The sequence below is a fragment of the Furipterus horrens genome, unplaced genomic scaffold, assembly GCF_987537825.1.
Source record: "Furipterus horrens unplaced genomic scaffold, mFurHor1.1.pri manual_scaffold_9, whole genome shotgun sequence".
NCBI lineage: Eukaryota > Metazoa > Chordata > Mammalia > Chiroptera > Furipteridae > Furipterus > Furipterus horrens.
Window position 1 is genome coordinate 24454783 of NW_028327179.1, and position 12159 is coordinate 24466941.

At 42.5% G+C, this 12159-nt stretch overlaps 1 protein-coding gene and 1 pseudogene across 1 annotated transcript; both read left to right on the plus strand.

The window, feature by feature from the left end:
* Window positions 1–6209: 6209 nt before the first annotated feature.
* Window positions 6210–8862, plus strand: LOC150001437 (perilipin-2 pseudogene; annotated as a pseudogene).
* A 673-nt stretch (window positions 8863–9535) lies between these two features.
* On the plus strand, window positions 9536–11222 carry LOC150001438 (nucleoporin NUP42-like). Its single transcript, XM_090286864.1, has 3 exons — window positions 9536–9553; window positions 9878–9965; window positions 10618–11222. Exons 1-3 carry the CDS (start codon window positions 9536–9538, stop codon window positions 11184–11186), a joined length of 675 nt encoding a protein of 224 aa, XP_090142990.1. The 3' UTR covers window positions 11187–11222.
* Window positions 11223–12159: the final 937 nt, after the last annotated feature.

Genomic DNA, 12159 nt, shown 5'->3' on the forward strand with positions numbered 1-12159 from the left:
ACTCCGCCATCAAGCAGTTATTCACTTAATAAGCCTATGTCAGCTGAACTTAGCAACACATCATTATTTTTCTAGAGCTAACAGTCCCCTCAATCTTGTTAAACAGAAATGCAGTTAGGCCATTATGCGATCTGTTGATATTACACTGAACTATGTAAGTCAGAATGAAGAGTTTTTGTGACTTTCCGTAAGTGGAAGTGCTGGATCTTTGCATAATGTCTGTATGGAATAAGCAAAATATAATGATGTTTTCAGAGGTTTAAAAGATGAATTGCCGGTAAAATTGTTTTGTTTTATTGTTTGTTCCAGGTCGTGCCAGACGTGGGCGCAATGCCACGAGCCAGAGATACTCCAGTAGTATCAAAGCATCCAGCTTGTCCCAATCTACAGGGTGCGCGGGCAGCCGAGAGCAAGGGAAGTCATCTTCCGGTTCTTCCGATTCCGGAGCTTCAACTGACGGGAACGGGGCATTTGGAGCACCTCAGAACCCATTTGCTTCTTCATCCAGCTCTTACGCACCGAAAGACGAAAACGAATTCCTGTAAGTGAAAGCCCTCAGAAAAGTTACCAATTCGCTTGCTTTTCGAAAAGAAGTAATACATTATCTAAAAATCGGAATAAGCAGAAAGTACCCGTGATCCTATCCCTCAGAGATAACCACGTTTTGCGCGCATATATACACGTAATATAATGGGTGTAATACATATCGTACTAGATCTTATTTCGCTTAAAAATGCGTCATCTTTCCGTATCAGTACAGTGTCTTCTCAGAGCTCAGTGTGCTTTTTCCACTGTGTTGATAACGCTGTATTGTGAATAGCTTTGTAAGGTAGTCCTGCTTAATTAAATCTGTTGTAAGTTATGAGACCTTTAAAAAGGATGAGGTAATTTAAAGCAACTTGTGATCTTAGAGGTCACATATCATCTCCTATTTTTCTTTCTAAAACTTTTACTTCATTTGCCTCATTCAAATTGGTTTCATTTGGTTTCCTTCGTTATTGTAGAGTAAATTCCTTATCATTTCTCGAGAACATCTGTAGTAGAATTTGTGACTGGTACCAAAACGGTGCCTGGCTCTCTGTAACTTCCCTCGGCTCCTGGCTTCTAGGACAGAACATCAATATAGGTATTTGTTGGTCTTTTACTTCCATAAGTTAGAAGTCGGTCAGTAGTAAACATTTTGAGCCATGTACCATATACTACTGACGTTTCAAAAGAAGAAAAGAAACAAATGAACCCGTTCTTCCTATATTTGATGTTACAGAAACCCTAAATTGAGTATAGATTCTCTGTAGTATCTGTGATTTTATTAATCATAGCATTCTGGACGGCATAGGAGGGGATTTAGTTTAGAGCAGATACTATCCACAGCTTTGCCAACCAATGAACTGCATGGCTGTGGATCTCTTCACCCGTTTGCAAAATGTGAGAATTAGACAAAATGTTCTCTAAAAATGTTATGTTTCTATATTACGGAGTGCTTCCTGTCTTTCCCAGTTAAATACTCATTGATGTGGATGGTAATGAACAAAAACCATTAAAGTTGTGTTGTGTATTTTATTATATCTTAGTTCTTTAATATATGTATGACACAGTTGTTCTCAATGAAATGAATTAGCGAATGGTTCCGTGTACTGCAAAAGCAAAATTATGAACTTCTTTAATATTGTATCTATCACATGAAATGTAGTTTATAGTTCTGTAACTTCTGCTTTAAAGGACACTTGAGAAAACATAACGAGAAACCTAAAATTATATATTTACTACAATTTAACATTTCAATCGTTGAAAATGAGAAAAAGATAAATTTTAATAAGCAGATGAAAACTATTTTCTTTTTCTTTGTCAGGGACGAAATGGGAAAAGATGTGGCCGTTTGGGAGTCCTCTGGTCAGTGGCCGTTCTCCGTTTATTCACCAGGGGGAAACGTATCTTGCATTTCAGGTAACTGAGAAATTGTACATTTTCAAACTACGTTTTACAACTCTCATTCTCTAAAAGCGAGACCCTGCCAGATAAAGAAATGAACCACGAACTTAGCTGTAGTTAGGAGAGGTTGGACATTCTTTAAAGTGCCTGAGCATTGCAGCAGAACTTCATGATTCGGAGATTGAGGTTGAAAGGTATAGTTCTTTTAAGATATGTGGTTCTCATGAGAAAATAGTAACATCAGGACCCACCACAGTTCTAATTCTGTAAGCCCAAGCAGAGGCTCTACTCTCTTGGCTCTCCATAGGTACCCCTTCAGAACCTCTTGGCTGCCTGCGGTGAATAGAAGAGTCATATCCTGCCTGCCACGAAGGCCTTAGCTGTCTGATTCTGCTTGCTCTTTCTTCCCTGTCTTTCCTTTTAAGGGTAGTTGTTTTTCATAAAGCATGTGAAGGCCTATCCTGGAGATAATGTTTGAAGGTCAGGAGCTTTAGCTGGGCTGCAGGGATAACACTTCTGTAGAATTACTCCTTCCCTTCCCATTTTCTTTTGTCTAGAGTTTCTAAAGCTCCTTCTGGGCTGCAACCTTAACTGCCACACTGCTAAGCCCACCTGGCTGGTCCTGAGTGAATAGCAGGCTCCTAGCGGATGACAGTCCTTGCACTCCCTCAGAACTCTGGCATCTGTACTCTGTCTCAGCTCTGCCTGCTCATTCTCTGCAAGCATTTGCATCACACCGCTCCTCAGTTGCTTCGGTACTCCTCACCGAATTTCTTTAGTGCCAGGCCCTATTCTAAGTGCTGGGGATATGTTGGTGAGCAAGATAGGCAAGATCCCTCCCTTATGACGCTTATGTTCTTGAGGGAAGGAGACAATAAGTAAAACAAGGAAATAAGAGAACTCCAGCTGGTGATTTTTCTGTAAAGAAAATAAAGACGTATTAGCCTTGTAAAATCAGTTCAGCATTGTACCTAATGCCTGTCGAATGCCCTAAAGCAGTTCCTCCCAAGTGTGGGATGTAGATCCCTATGTCGGGTTGCCGGATAAAATATGTGGTGCCCAGTGAAGCTTCAATTTTAGGTAAACAAAGAATAATGTTTTAGCATATGAATAACCCATGTAACATTGGTGACATATTTATACTACAAGTGTGTGTGTCTGAAATTCAAATTGAACTGGGCATCCTGTATTATTATTTGCTCAATTTGGCAACCCTGTTCCTGAGACCCTTGCAGGAGCTGTACGAGTTCAAAAATCTTTTCATAATAATCCTAATGCACGAGTTGCCATTTTCACTGTGTTGACATTTGCGCAGTTGAAGCAAAAAAATCGATGAGTAAAGCCCCTTATATCTTAGTGTAAATCAAGCTAGAAACAATAAACCGTAGTCACAAAGTCTAACAGTAGTCAATGAAAAAGATTAATGTCATTTTGGCTTAAGATTATGTCCGAAATGAAATGGTAGAAGTTTTTAATTTCATGAGATCTTGACCTCTGAGTGCAAACCTTTTTTACTATACTGTGTGACCAAATGGGAAGCACACACAAAGTTGTTTCTGCCACATGAACTCAAGTGCGATGGGTATTGGAAGGGAAAGTCCTGGTGTGCTCGTTTGACTTGGGAGCTGAACCAGCCACTTTTTTCCCCCACAGAACAATGGCTAATGAAAGAATAAGTGGCAACTACGGTTATTTTGACTTAAGTATTTGGTGACGTTTTCTTTACAAATAAATGAAGGGAGCCCGTTACTTCATAGAGAACAACTGACAATGATAAAATGCAAGCTTTCAAGTGAATATTAGATGATGGAGAAATTTTTTTCTCATGTGAGCTTGATAACTTCTCGATACATAAAGTCTCTTCTGATGAGATGGATAGTGACATTAACAAATATGAATATTTTGATATTGTAAAAGACCATTTGGCCGTGTTTGGGAGTTCTCGATAACTCAGTGAACCAGTATTTTCCAAATATTTAATCTGTAACGTTGCAAAATTATACATACCTAAAAAGTCCATTCGAAGTGCAAAATTATCCAGTGAATTGAATGTGATAGTACAAAAAGTTTGAGTCGACATTGGAGCTAAACTTTTAGAAACTACCACCTGTCAAGTTCTGGTGTGACGTCAAGGAAGAATATTCCAAACTATCTGAAAAGGCCGTTAACATCATTCTTTTCCAGCTACATATCTGTGCGAGAACAGGTTTTCGTCCTCTACTACACCCAGGCGGTATATTGCAACAGACTCAATGCATCTGATTATTTCCTGAGGTTAAATCCTAGCAATGCTATTAAGATCAGAAGGTGTGAACATTTCTGTGGCAATTGATGCTTAATGACAATTTTCTTCCTGTAAGAGTTGTACATTTTTAGTCCCCTCAATGGCAGTTTAGGAGACTGTCCACTTCACCACATTTTTTCTTTTATTTTATTAAAAGATTTCTTGTATTGATTTTTTGGGGGGTGGGCGGATAGAAGAGGGAAACATCAATGTGTGAGAGAAATATCAATTGGCTGCCTCTCACACATGCCCCAACTGGGGACCAGGCCTGTAGTCCAGGCATGTTCCCCGATTGGGAATCGAACTGGCGACCTTTCACTGTGTGGGACAATGCCCGACAAGCTGAGCCACGCTGGTCAGAGCCACTTAACCAAATTCTTTTTTTTTTTTTTTTTAATTATTTCTTTGTTTGTTTGTTTATTTACTTTTGGAGAAAGAGAGGGAGAGAAACATCACTGTGTGGTTGCCTCTCACTCGCGCCCCCAACTGGGGACCTGACGTGCAACCTAGTCATGTGCCCTGAGTGGGAATCCAACCAGCAACACTTGGTTCGCAGGCCAATGCTCAGTCCCACCGAGCTTCGCCAAATTCTTAAAGCCAATAAATAATATTCACTTTTAATTTTTGCCAGTCTGATAAGTAAAGGCTTTTATCTTAATTTTCAGTTGTATTTTTAAATTGAACTTTTTTACTTCCCTTATTTATTGGCTATTTGAAATTTTTGTGAGTTGGCTGTTTGTTGTTTTTGCTCATATTAACTTATTCTTCTCAGTGATTTGTAAGAACTCTTAATATGTTAACATTAGTTCTTCTCCTGTCATGTCGCCATTCTGGTTTTCCCAGCTTATCATCTGCGTTTTAATTTTGCTTATTATAGTTTGACATAGAGAGTATTTTTCTACATAGAAATTTGAATGTATACGTAGTCAACTTTCTTTTTCTGTTAGTTCTTCCTCTCCATTTATATTTAGAAAAAGAATTTCCCCTTCAAAGATAATAACCAACTACATTTTATTCTAATTTTTTCCTTATGATTATGAAAATTTTCTAATATCAACATTAGTGCACTTTCTTGTCTCGCCCCTTTAGCTTTACTATTCTATCAAAAATATTGGCATTTATTTTAAAGATTCCAATTGATTTCTCCCTTCAGGTTTCACTGACATTTCACCAGAGGAGCTGAGACTTGAATACCATAACTGCTTAGCCAGCAACAACTTACAACGTTATGTAAGTTTGTTTCCTATTCATCTACCTCAATAACAGATTAGCTGTGAATTACTATCTTCTCCATATTTAGAGGCTTGCTTGTTTTGGTAAAGTGGGTGAGGGCTACAGTTATTTTCAAGACAAGGCTATTTTTATTTTCTAAATTACTTTATTGGAAATTGATTGGTTATCCAAAATGGTGATAATGTACTTTGACCGTAGTAACTAGGAATGTCACTATTTCATTACGAACTCTCCCAACAATCGGTCCCGGAAATCAAACCCTTTCATCAGTTGGCAAACACTTAGAGAGCATCTCTTAGGTGCAGACACTGTGATGAATGTTAGAAAAACAAAGTTAAACAAAGCAGTCGATTATATAGATTAACATTCTCACATGTCAAATATCAAAAATTAAAAAGCTCAGCTTGAGGAAGTTTGTGCTAAAGGAAATGACAAACTCTTTTGTTGTTGTCTACAGTCATGATCATGCGTTTTAACTGGCACACTCGCTCTTCTCCCACCCAAATACAACTAACTGTGTGCCGCCAGGTACTTGTGCTTCTGAACCGGGTGATTCAAGGAGCTGGAGAACAGGCAGAGGGGACTAGAGCTGGAATATCTTTGGCAAACAGGGGCGGGTCAATGCGAACTTTACAAGCGATGGGCCGTAAAAATGTTTCATATACTTTCTGTAATTTTGGCAAAGATGTGAAGTTGTTTGAGAGATGAAAATAAACACTCGATATTGACTCGTTATTTTTCTGTCTTCTCTCTCCAGCTAAATTCCACCCAACGGTTAAGAAATCAGTGGAGGAACAGGGTAAATGAACTGAAAAGTCTAAACACATCACCTAAAACAGCTTTGGTGAGTACCTGAAAGTTTGCTGAAGGGAAGTGTCTTTCTTATCTATTGCTTTTTTTGCAAGAATTTTACTTTCAATTTGGAAAGCAAACTTAAAATTTTCTGTCAAGCCCTGGCTGGTATGGATGTTTCTCTCCCTCTCTTTCTCCCTCCGTTCCTCTCTCTCTAAAAGTAAATAAATAAAATCTTTAAGAAAACATGTAGGTCGGCCTATAGATACTGAAATGTGTTATTAAAAATTATTTTTCTCATTTTAGTATGTATTCATTGAAATTTAGAAAACAAAAAATTTTAAAGGTTTTGTTTACTTTTTAGCGAGAGGGGAAGGGAGAGGAACATCAATGTGCAAGAGAGAGATTGGTCAGTTGCCTCTTACAATGCCCCTACCCGGGGATGTGGCCCACAATCCAGGCACGTGCCCTGACCGGGAATCGAACCGGCGACCATTTGGTTTTCAGGCCGGCACTCAATCCACCGAGCCACACTAGCCAGGGCTAGGAAAAATTTAAAAGCATAACTAAAATTAAAACCGTAATTCATCAGCCATTAACTCTTAATCTTTGAGGCTGGTGTACTTTTTTCTGTCTGTATTCCTATTGTGGGCATTTTTCTATGTTAAACATGTCACGTTTTTAAGTACATACTTTAAATTTTTAATTTGGCTCTGAAGTACATATATAGAAAGGTACTTGAGAATTTTTCAGCAGGTACTTTATTATGTGCCCTTTCTTATAGCTCTCTGATGATACAGAGAATGGACTAAATCCAGCACCCTCTACATCTGGATCTGGGAGTAGGCAAACAGCAGCATTTGGATGCCCAGGTAAGTGATAAAGTGTTGCTAGAGCTCGGCGTGTAGGGCTACCGGATCTTCGCCTCTGAGCTGCTGTCAATCGATTTCTTCTCTCTCCAGGAAGAAAAATGGTATCAGCTGCAGTTGATCCACAGCCGAGTGTGGTGACTAGGGTGGCCAACCTACCGTTGGTCAGCTCCACATATGACCTCGTGTCCTCGGCCTATGTCACTACAAAGGATCAGTATCCTTATTTGAAGTCTGTGTGTGAGATCGCGGAGAAGGGTGTGAAGACCATCACGTCGCTGGCTGTAATGAGCGCTCTGCCCATCATCCAGAAGCTAGAGCCACAAATTGCTGTTGCCAATACCTATGCCTGTAGGGGGCTGGACAGGATTGGGGAGAGACTGCCTATTCTGAACCAGCCAACAAATCAGGTTGTTGCCAATGCCAAAGGTGCTGTGACGATGACTGTGACCGGGGCCAAAGGTTCTGTGGCCAGCACAATCACTGGGGTGATGGACAAGACTAAAGGAGCAGTGACTGGGGCAAAGGATGCTGTGACAACAACTGTGAGCCGGGCCAAGGATTCTGTGGCCAGCATGATCACTGGGGTGATGGACAAGACTAAAGGAGCAATGACTGGCAGTGTAGAGAAGACCAAGTCTGTGGTCAATGGCAGTATTAACACAGTCATGGGGAGTCGGATGATGCAGCTGGTGAGCAGTGGAGTAGAAAATGCACTCACCACATCAGAGCTGCTGGTAGACCAATACCTCCCTCTCACTGAGGAAGAACTAGAAAAAGAAGCAGAAAAAGTCGAAGGATTTGACACTCTCCAGAAGCCAAGTTATTATATTAGGCTGGGGTCTCTGTCTACCAAGCTCCGCTCATGTGCCTACCAGCAGGCTCTCAGCAGAGTGAAAGAAGCTAAGCAGAAAAGCCAAGAGACCATTTCTCAGCTTCATTCCACTGTTAACCTGATTGAATTTGCCAGGGAGAATGTGCATAGTGCCAACCAGAGAATTCAGGGTGCTCAGGACAAGCTCTACCTGTCCTGGGTGGAGTGGAAGAGAAGCATTGGCTACGATGATACTGATGAATCACACTGTGCCGAGCACATTGAGTCACGTACTCTTGCTATTGCCCGAAACCTGACTCAGCAGCTGCAGACCACGTCCTCCACTCTCCTGTCCAACATCCAGGGGTTACCACAGAATATCCAAGATCAGGCCAGTCACTTGGGGGTGATGGCTGGAGACATCTACTCCGTGTTCTGCAATGCTGCGTCCTTTAAAGAAGTGTCTGACGGCTTCCTTACTTCTAGCAAGGGGCAGCTGCAGAAAATGAAAGAGTCTTTAGATGATGTGATGGATTATCTTGTTAACAACACACCCCTCACCTGGCTGGTAGGTCCCTTTTATCCTCAGATAACCGAGTCTAAGAAAACTGAGGATCGAGGTGCAGAGAAGGACACAACCAGTCAGGAGGCCCAGCAGCTTGAGCACAAACCACATTAATCCTGTCCCTTTCACCAGTGCATGGTGCAGCCAGATGACACCTTCTATTATGTTGAAATTAACCTGCTAGACAACTTGGAATTGGGGAAATAGCTGGCTAGAAAAAAGGTCTCTTCATTGTAGTTGTTTCCAACTGGACTAAGATCTTTAAAGTTTCTGACATTAACAGATGAGTTCTTTGTCTTATGTGGCTGGTAAGAAAAGAATGATAGACTGGTCAGAGCCTAGTCAGAGGTCACAAAATGTTACGTTGCATTTGTGGTCTCATTCTGTTGCCACTGTTGCTGTCTATTTGCATTGAATAAAAGCACCTTCATGTGGGCTGTTGTCTGAACTGGGTCTGCCCCGGTTTGGTCTCAGCAGGCCTGATCACTGGTTTGTCACACATGCATGCTTATACAAATTTAGTTTTTTGTATTTTGTTTTTTTCATAAAGGATTGTCTTTGGTGTATTCAATAAAATTCATTACAGAAAAAAAAAAAATCAGTAGAGGAATAGGGTAAATGAACTGAAAAGTCTAAACACATCACCTAAAACAGCTTTGGTGAGTACCTGAAAGTTTGCTGAATGGAAGTGTCTTTCTTATCTATTGCTTTTTTTGCAAGAATTTTACTTTCAATTTGGAAAGCAAACTTAAAATTTTCTGTCAAGCCCTGGCTGGTATGGATGTTTCTCTCCCTCTCTTTCTCCCTCCGTTCCTCTCTCTCTAAAAGTAAATAAATAAAATCTTTAAGAAAACATGTAGGTCGGCCTATAGATACTGAAATGTGTTATTAAAAATTATTTTTCTCATTTTAGTATGTATTCATTGAAATTTAGAAAACAAAAAATTTTAAAGGTTTTGTTTACTTTTTAGCGAGAGGGGAAGGGAGAGGAACATCAATGTGCAAGAGAGAGATTGGTCAGTTGCCTCTTACAATGCCCCTACCCGGGGATGTGGCCCACAATCCAGGCACGTGCCCTGACCAGGAATCGAACCGGCGACCATTTGGTTTTCAGGCCGGCACTCAATCCACTGAGCCACACTAGCCGGGGCTAGGAAAAATTTAAAAGCATAACTAAAATTAAAACCGTAATTCATCAGCCATTAACTCTTAATCTCTGAGGCTGGTGTACTTTTTTCTGTCTGTATTCCTATTGTGGGCATTTTTCTATGTTAAACATGTCACGTTTTTAAGTACATACTTTAAATTTTTAATTTGGCTCTGAAGTACATATATAGAAAGGTACTTGAGAATTTTTCAGCAGGTACTTTATTATGTGCCCTTTCTTATAGCTCTCTGCTGATACTGAGAATGGACTAAATCCAGCACCCTCTACATCTGGATCTGGGAGTAGGCAAACAGCAGCATTTGGATGCCCAGGTAAGTGATAAAGTAATGCAGGACTTCACTGATTTGGAAAAACAGGGTTTTATAGGTTTCAAGTTGCAAAACCTGAAGGGATGTTAAGCACCATTTTAAGTCAGCCTTGCAGATTCGACCGCCTTCCATAATGGAGCTTGAGAGAATTTGATTCATCAAGCCTTAGTGAAAGGGGGGCCAGAACGGGCTGGGCTGTTCTCTGAAAGGCCCTGTGGCTCAAGCTTTAGAAGTATATTTTAGGAGTGGCTTTTCAAGACTTTTATAGCTGTGGTAGTAGCAGCACCTTTCGGGACTTTTCTTGTCACTGTATAACAGCATAGTGTCCTCCTCAAGTGACAGCTCCAATGAGATGGGCGGCGGGTCGTGGGCAAGCCGGAAGTGTCAGAGCGCTCCGCTCGCTAAGCCCTCAGGCTTTTCAAAGCGGCCTCATGGAGTGAAGGGGAATCAGGTGCAGATGAGGTCGGTGCAGCAGGACGACAGTGGGTTTGTTCTGGCTTCTCGTCGTTCCTTTTCTCCCTTGTGATCTCTTTCCAACATCCAAACGTGGCAGGAAAAGGGGAAATGAGGGGGACAAAGTGGGGATTAGCATGGCCACATTTCTGACTGTAATAGGTTTTTTTTTCTTTTTCTGGTTTATTTGTATGTTTTCCAGTGAAGAACAGCATGGGTGATAATGCTCAAAATTTTAGTTTTAAAACAAGCTCTGGATTTGCCAGTGCCCCTTCTGGAAGCCCTTCTGTGTTCGGGAACACGCCCGCATTTGGAGCTGTTCCCTTTCCCGGTCCTGCCGTCACTACTTCTACTCCGGTACCTGGATTTGGGAAACCTGAAATCACATCTGCTGCTTCGTTATCGTTCAAAACCCCAGCAGCTGCAGGTTCTGGCGCGCCCGGGGCTCCAGGCTTCCCAGCTCCCACGGCAGCAGGCCCTGTTGGAGCCGCGGGGGCCCCGGCCTTCACAAATGGCAGGTCGGCGGCTGGCGTTGGAGATCCAGGCTCCCAACCTGACACTACTTGTTCCAAGTCATTCAGTGACAGTTTCGGAAATAGCAGCCCATCTACCTCTGTCCCTGTCTCAAATGGTAGCACGACAACAGTTAATGAATTATTCACGCCCAAGCATCAACTAACAGCAGAAAAACGAGAGCAGTTTCAGTCCAAGAAATTTACTCTGGGGAAAATTCCAGTGAAGCCCCCACCTGTGGAATTTCTGAATATCTGAAAGACAATTTTAAATAAAGAATGACTTATGAAATTATTTTGAGTGGTTCATATAAAAGAGCAGATACATACACGTGTGTATCATATATACATATTTATTTATAAGGAATAGAGCTTTCAATAATAAACTGAGGAGTTTGAAATCCATCATTTTTTCTTGAGCTTGACTATTTTTTTTTTCCTGTGGCCTAAAGTTTAATAATTATTTTTAACACACCTACTCCCTGGCGCAGGGGGAGGGACAAGAAGCAGGGGTGCCCAAAACATTTACTTTATCCTTACACAAATGCACCCCACCACACAGCGGCACGGAGGCTTCCCAGCCCGTGGCCCGCGGGCGGGCCCCTCGTTTGGGTGCCTCCACCCGCAGTCCTGGCGGGCGCTCCAGGCACCCACGGCCCAGCCTGCCTCCGTCTGCGGCCGCGTTTCTTATTCTTTCTCTTGGACAGATACCAAAACAGTCGTAGCAGCTACAGGACACTGGAGAGAGATGCAGAGGGCACGGGGTGTCGGAGGGCCCCCCGCAGGGAGCTTATCCAGGCTGGGGGCGGCGGAGTGGGGGGCGCTTGCCCTGGCTGGACACAAAGCTTTTCTCGCCGCAGGGCTCCTCCCACCCACATGCGGCGTGCTGGCGCCTGAGCCCAGGGTCTGGCCCCGAGTGCCCACTCCGTGCACTGGGCTTCTCTGCGTTCCGTCTCGGGGCACAGGTAAGGGGCGGGTCATTCCCAGGGAGGATACAGGCCCGGGCATCAAAGAGCCAAAATGCCCAAAGTGAGGGTGTTCAGGGAGAGAAGAAGACCCCACAGTGGGGCGTGGGGGCTCCGTCCACCGAGCTGGGCTGAGAGCTTTGGCCCCCTCTGTACACCTCTGTGCTCTGTCGGAAACCCCTCTTTATAGAGGAGGAAACGGGCCCAGAGGAGGAGTCGCCAGCCGGGTGAGGCCAGACTTGAACCCAGGTCTCAGAGGGTCCTGGG